This window comes from Puma concolor, chromosome B1, assembly GCF_028749965.1.
Source record: "Puma concolor isolate L17-30 chromosome B1, mPumCon1.1.hap2, whole genome shotgun sequence".
Taxonomy (NCBI): domain Eukaryota; kingdom Metazoa; phylum Chordata; class Mammalia; order Carnivora; family Felidae; genus Puma; species Puma concolor.
Genome location: NC_141670.1, coordinates 53,123,504 through 53,130,684, shown reverse-complemented (window position 1 = coordinate 53,130,684; position 7,181 = coordinate 53,123,504). Strand labels below are relative to the sequence as shown.

General features: G+C 51.2%; 1 protein-coding gene across 3 annotated transcripts in view; it reads right to left on the bottom strand.

Moving 5' to 3' along the window:
• Window positions 1-5,912: 5,912 nt before the first annotated feature.
• Window positions 5,913-7,181, bottom strand: part of BLK (BLK proto-oncogene, Src family tyrosine kinase) — an 80,326-nt gene continuing 79,057 nt past the window's right edge. For all 3 annotated transcript variants that reach the window (XM_086703823.1, XM_086703825.1, XM_086703824.1), the window contains exon 13: window positions 5,913-6,808. In XM_086703823.1, the coding sequence (XP_086559949.1) occupies window positions 6,603-6,808 (206 nt within the window). In that variant the 3' untranslated portion in view covers window positions 5,913-6,602. The remainder of the gene's footprint in view (window positions 6,809-7,181) is intronic.

Here is a 7,181-nt window from a genome sequence, read left to right as displayed (position 1 = left end):
CTCAAAAACTTCAAAATAGAACTGCTCTCTAAAGACCGAAGACAAAACAATACATTAAAAACAGGGGAGGAAAAAAGAAAACTAGAACTGCTCTCTGATCCAGCCCTACGTCCTGAGGAGCTATTTGTCCACTCACGTTCAGAGCAGCATTACTCGTAACAGCCAAAAGGCAGAAACGGCACCAGTGTCCCTCCACAGACGAATGAATGAACAACGTGCGGTATTTACAACACACGGTGGAATAGCATTCAGCCTGAAAAAGGGAGGAAGTTGTGATGCAGCCTACAGTGTGCAAGATGGCCCTGGGGGAGGTTCTGCTGAGCGAGCTAAGCGGGACACAAAAGGACGCATTCTGTGTGATTCCATTTACGTGAGGGACCTAGAGACAGAAAGGAGAATGGGGGTCGCCAGGGGCTGGGGGAGGGGGAATGGGGAGTTGGGGTTCACTGGGGACAGAGCCTCAGTTTGGGAAAATGAACAAGTTCGGGAGCCGGGCAGTGGTGACAGCTGCACCACACCTAGTGTGGTTGACGTCTCTGAACGGTTCACTTAGAAAGTGTCTACAGGGGTAGGTATATTTTATGCTACGTGTTTTACCACAATTAAAAAAAAAATGACAGCATGAGCCCTGAGGAAACTTGAATAGCACTTTGAAAGTATCTCAAAGAAATGTGGTAGAAACTTTTATAAAATACATCATTAAGGACAGGTTTCTCTTTTGTGGAAATCCGGACTATCGTATATGAGTTTGCTTAAAGCTGGCCCACAGTGGTGTGCCCGGCTGGCTCAGTCGGTAGAGTGTGCAACTCTTCATCTCAGGGTGGTGAGTTCGAGCCCCAGGTTGGGTGGAGAGATTACTTAAAAATAAAACCTTAAAAAAAACCCTGGGGGGGGCTCAGTCAGTTAAGCGTCCAACTCTTACTCTTGGCTCAGGTCATGATCTCACAGTTCACGTGTTTGAGCCCAGCATGGGGCTCTGCGCTAATGGCATGGAGCCTGCTTGGGATTCTGTCTCTCTCCTTTTCTCTGCCCCTCCCCCACTTGTGCTTTCACTCCAAATAAATAGATAAATAAATAAATAAATAAATAAATAAATAAAGCTGTTCCACTGGTATTCCAACTTAGCTTCGGATCTTACTTATTTGTAGCTGGGAGTTTATCCACATCAAATATTCCTGATTCTGAAACTGATCACTAGAATACACGACATCTACTGTGGGCCTCGTACTGGGTAGGGATAGGAGAACATTCAAAAGAAGAAATAATTATTAACTTTACGTGTTACTATTTGATATGGGTTGAATTGTGTTCCTCCCAAATTCCTATGTTGAAGCCTGAACCCCCAGTACTTTAGGATATGACTATATGGAGATAGGGCCTCTAAAGAAGTAATTAAATTAAACAAGGATGGGCTAAGATGACTATTGTCCTTAGAAGAAGGGGAAATTAGGACACACACACACATAGGGAAGGCCACGTGAGGACGCAGGAGACAGTGGCCATGTGCCAGCCCAGGAGAGAGGCCTCAGGAGAAATCAATCTTGCCAACACCTTGATCTTGGAGTTCATGTCTCCAAAGTTATGAGAAAATACATTTCTGTTGTGGAATCCCCTCCAGTCTGTAGTATTTGTTATGGCAGCCCAATATACAATTCCATTTTAAAAGTACTCCCTAGGGGTGCCTGGGTGGCTCAGTCAGTTAAGCATAGGACTTTGGCTCACATCATGATCTCACAGTTCGTGACTTTGAGCCCAATGTGGGCTTGCTGCTGTCAGCACAGAGCCTGCTTCGGATCCTCTGTCCCCCTCTCTCTCTGCCCCTCCCTTACTCATTCTCTCTCTCTCCCTCTCTCTCTCTCTCTCTCTCTCTCTCTCTCTCAAAAATAAACAATTAAAGCACTCTTTATATCTTTAAAACAACCCTGCAGGGGAATCATTGTTCTCTCCTGTTTATAGACAAGGAAGTTGAGGCTCAGAGAACTTGAGTTCTTTGCCCAAGTTCACACAGCTGAAAAGTGCTGGATAAACATAGGTCTTTGACTTCAAATTCTGTGTGCTCTTTTTGCAGTTCTGCTCGAGGGTGGGAGATGCATGAAAGCAAAGAAAAATCAAAGAAACAAATAGAGAAAAACACTGGGAGTACAACTAGAATTCCAAGCCAGGAGACATATCACTGAGGACAGGGGAAACCCAGCTAAGGGTGCTGGAGTTTGTGTTTGAAGACCTTTCTTTGGGGGCTATACTAACAATAATAAGAGCTAACATCTCTCTCTCTCTCTTTTTAAAATTGTTTATTTATTTTGAGAGAGTGTGTGAGTGAGGGGAGGGGCAGAGAGAGACAGAGAATCCCAAGCAGGCTCTGCACTGTCAGCACAGACATCAGGGCTTGATCTCAAGAACCATGAGATCATGATCTGAGCTGAAATCAAGAGTCAGACACTCAACGAACTGAGCCACCTGGGGGCCCTTAAGAGCTAACATTTCTGAGCATTTACCAGAAGACAGGCACTGTGATAAATGCCTCACTGTGATAAAATACTATTTTGTCTAAACCTTGAGACAAGCCTATATTTCAGATGTTTTTAGTATGTCCATTTTATAGATGAAGAAACTGAGGCTCAGAGAAATCAAGCAAAGAATCTACGGTTGTATGTCCTGGGAAAGGAAGTGTTTGGATTTGAACCCAGGTCTATCTAACCCCAAGGATGTTGTTGTTCATTTTCCAATAGCGATGCAAATGTGTCCTGGCTGTGAGGAAGGAGAGAGAAGGGAAGGCACAGTCTCTATCATGGGCAAGAAGGCATCTGGGGTCTCAGGCTGGGTATGCTCCTCTCCAGGGCTCTGGGTGAAGGGCAGCGATCGGGCGTCTCAGGCCCTGGCCCTGCTTGCAATCTCCTCACGCATGCGGATCATGGCAGGGAGAATACGGCCTCCACAGCCATGAGTAAGCTCCCCTTCCACTCAGAAGACAAACTCACAGAGCAGGAAACATTGCTTTTGCACATTCAATACTCTCTCTGTCTCTGTTTCTCTGCGTCTTGTCTCTCTGTCTCTATCTCTGTTTTTATCTCTGTGTTTCTCTCTGTCTTGCTGTATCTCTCTCCACATCCTCTCACACTTCACTTTGTGGCTGGGAATTGAAAGGCTCCTTGTGCTTTATAAACTTATGTAAACGCCTAACAACCCCCCCCCCCCCCGCGGGGACCCCGCCCCCCTCAGTTCTGGGCACCGCCGAGGCAAGTGCGCCCCCTGGTGGGGAAATGTCTCACGGGTCCTTCAAAGTTTGCCTCCAGTTTGACCCCCAGGAAACCTCTGAGAATGTGCTGATCTTGTGGGCTTCTTTTCCATTTTCTGCAAGTTCTAACTTGCATGTAGAACTGGGAAGAGCCACAGACACGAGCTGGTCCTGCAAATGCAGGACCTGAGCCTCACACTGGAACCCCAGGTACCTTGCAGCCTGCCCTCCTGGGAAGGATACTTCCAAACTCCACACAGCCTAGCCCAGGGGTTTCCAGTCCTGGCTGAACTGTAGTACCAGATGGGGACACTTACAACGTGCCACAGGCCTGGCTCCGCTGGGAAATCTGGGCACTGGTATTTCCAGGTGTGCCCTCCCCCTTGTCCTCGTCTGACCTCCACTGCACTGTGATTTGAACTGCAGCCAGGGCGGAGAACTATAGAATCACTTAGGGTGCTTAGGAAAGATGGGGTTTCCAGATTCTACCTTAGACCTGCTGGATCAGAATCTGAGAGAGGGAGGTCTAGAAACCTGCTTTCTAAAACGAAGACCTGAGGTGATTTTTATAAATCGTGAGGTTGGCAAAGCACTGGGAGACCATCTTCATCTTTAGGGGAAGGTGGTGGGGTCCTGGGAGGTGATGAGCCAGCCCTGGGCCTTGCAGCTCGTGGCCAGCTGGGGCCCGAGTCTTGGGGAAGCACTTCAGAGGGACCATGAGAGGCAGGGTGGTGGTGCCCAGGCTGTAGGTCCAGGCTGCTAAGCCAGAAGGAGGGACTCATTTCTTATCCTAGCTCTTTTCAGTCCTACCTCCAAAGGCACCCTTAGGTCCTCTCAGAGTCCTCCTCATCTGTGAGCCCTGAGGGTCAGATTTGTCTCTGTCTGGTGCTCCCCCTGACCCTCCACAGGGGCGGTCTGCTCTCTGGTGCCCTAAATTCCAGCTTAGCTCCCACCGGCCATGCCCCCTCATCCCAGGGTCTGGGTGTGACAGCCCCAATTCAAGAGATTCTGGGGGAGATGGGGTGTGGCCATAAGCCCCCTCCAGGGTGGGGAAGGCCGAGTCACATTTTTCTTTCTTGACAGACTCAGCAGCCACCTCCCCCAAGAGCCCTTGGTTCCTAGCGGGTGGGGGTGGGGGCCGCAATTCTCTGGGGGCCCCCACTGCCCCATGGACAGAGTTCCCTGTTCCTGGAGCCCTCTGCCTCCTAAATACTGGACGGCCCAGGGGAGATCTGCCCAAGCCCCAGTCTGACCACATTGCTGGCTACACACACACACACACACACACACACACACACACAGGTCTCCACGTGAGACTTACTTGGTGATCCTGCCTGATTTACCGGTACAAACACCTCCTACTCCTGAGAGTGCTGTGCTCCCTACGTAATAGCTTATGGCAAGGGGCCGGGGGCAAAGAATGGGTTCAAATCTGGGGTCCAGCACTGGCCAGCTAAGAGCCTTGGGACAAGCTGGCGGTGTAGAGTCTCTGCCATTTACTTCTTGTGTGTAGAAGAGTGTAGGCATAATGACAATGGTGATGCCTACTTCCCAGAGCTGTTCAAGAATCTATAGACAGTTTGGGAATGTACTCTGGAAATCACAAAGACTATAGGGACACGTGTCCTTCTTTGCTTAGTCACCTCTGTTTCCCTGCAGAGGCAGCCCCCTCTGTGAGGTTCTCCCAGGCCAGCAGCAACGCCCTTCCCCTCCCCCAGTACTCTGCTGCTCAGTCCAGCTGGGTCCACATCCCCATCCCAGCACTTATGAGCAGTGTGACCTTGGGAGTACTACCCAGGCTCTTTTGTGTCTGGGTTTCTTCCTCTGTACGTGGCATGGTAATAGTCCTACCTTCTTGGGTTATCACAGGATCAGAAGCGTCAAAACACGGCAAAGGGATGGCCAGGGATTCAAAGGGTGGGAGGGAAGAACGAATACCAGCACAAGGGATTTTTAGGGCACTGAAACTACATATGATAGTGTGATACATATAGTGATACATATCATTTATGCATGTATCTAAACCCATAGAACACAACACAAAGAGTGAATCCTAATAATGTACTAATGTAAACTATGGGCTTTAGTTAATAATAACGTGTCGATTTGTTTCATCAGTTGTAACAAACGTACCACACTATTGCAAGATGTTAGTAACAGGGAAAATTGAGGGGCGGGGTGAGGGGTAGATGGGCATTCTTTGTACTTTCCGTGTATTTTTCAGTAAACCTAAAAGCTCAAAAAAATCTACAATAATAAATCTATTTCATAATAATCTATTATAATAAATCTATTCTAAATAAAACAAAAAATAAACAGCGAGCCGCCTGAGCGGTGCGAAGCCTTGAACGGTTTTGGTGTTACCATCGCCTGATCATCTGCGCATCGTTAATGCGCCTGGTCCCGAGACTGGAGCCTGGGGCGCTCCCTCCTCTCTCTGCGTGCACCCAGCACCCTTGTAGCTACCGCCGTCGGAGCAAAGCATCCCGGAGGCCAGGATTGCTGAGGTGAGGGCGCCACCTGCTGGCCCTGCTCAAGTCTCCCCTAAAGGCAATGACCGTGGAGTCTTCTTCGGTGTTGTCCTTGGAGCTGCGAGTCCCTTGCTGCGCCACTCATGCAAACCACCTATGTCATGTAGCGATGTCCAGGCTTGTCACCAGTAACGACACGGCAAAGGTCAGATCTTGTGACTTTATTACAGAAGAGTCCCAAAGTGCTGGAGTGCAGTCTAGGTCAGAGCTACCTGCCCAGAGCCGAAGCAGGTGGACACTTCTCGGAGCGGACATCTCCGGGGACCCAGTCCTGCTTCTGGGGTAGTAGAGAGGGAGCCGCGCCGGGGCCCGGTCCGCACAGGTGGGAGCAGCGCGATTCCTAGCCACTTGCCGCGGACTTCTCGCTTTGGGCGCCAGCACAGGGGAGTCTTACAACGATGCCAAACACTTAACGGTGTGCCAGGAGTGTGCCAGGCGCTATTCTGAACATCTTACTGGGGTTAACTAATGCAATCCTCTTGAGGAACATAAGGAGGTAGGTACTATTATGGTTCTCCCCCACTGTACAAACGAAAGAGTGGAGGCACAGAGAGGCTAAATAACTTGCCCAAGGTCACACAGCCCAAGAAGGGTGGGACTGCGATGGGATCTCCGGAGTCCATGCTGCGTGACCCACCTGTGTGGCTGCCTCTCTCTCTCTCCTTCTCTCATCTAGAAACGGGACTATCATTTCCTCCCTGCCCTTCCAGTCGGCCTGGGGCTGGGGTAAGAGCCTCGAGGTGAACACGCCTCGTCAGTTCTACAGGTTGGGCGGGGGGCGCGAGCCGTCTCCGGGCCCTTCCGCCGCTGGCCAGACCCGTGTCCTCGAGCCGGGCCTAGGGCTGGAGCTCGTACTGCCCTTCGGTGGCCGTGTGGAAGTCCTCGAGCACCGACTGCAGGAACTCGAAGGTGGGCCGCTCCTCCGGCCGGCTCCGCCAGCACTCAGTGATGACACCGTGGTACAGCTGTGGCGGGCACGTGTCGGGGCGCGGCATGCGGTAGCCGCGCTCCAGGCAGCGGATGACCTCGGGGTTGCTCATTCCTGCGGAGGAGATGGAGAGCGAGGCTGAGGGCGGGGCCGAGGTGAGGCGCACAGACCGGCGTCCCCTCCCTGGCAGGTCACCTGGCTGTCTGGCTAGTGCCACCCCTAAACATCCCTCTATTCACTTTCCATCGCTTGGAGGACAGCTGGAGAGGAGGCTGTGGGGCCGGTCCTCCGGGTGGGGAACCCTGCCTTGCTTAGCTGGGACTTCCCCGCCGCGGCCCAAGCCCATCACTCACTGGGAAGGCACTTCATGACGGCGCACCAGCCCGCCCAGGGACACGGCTCTTCGGCAGGCGGCTAAGCTGCCCACGCCCTCCAGACACGGGACAGGGAGACTGGGAGATTTCACAGTCAGGAGAGGGCTTTGGGG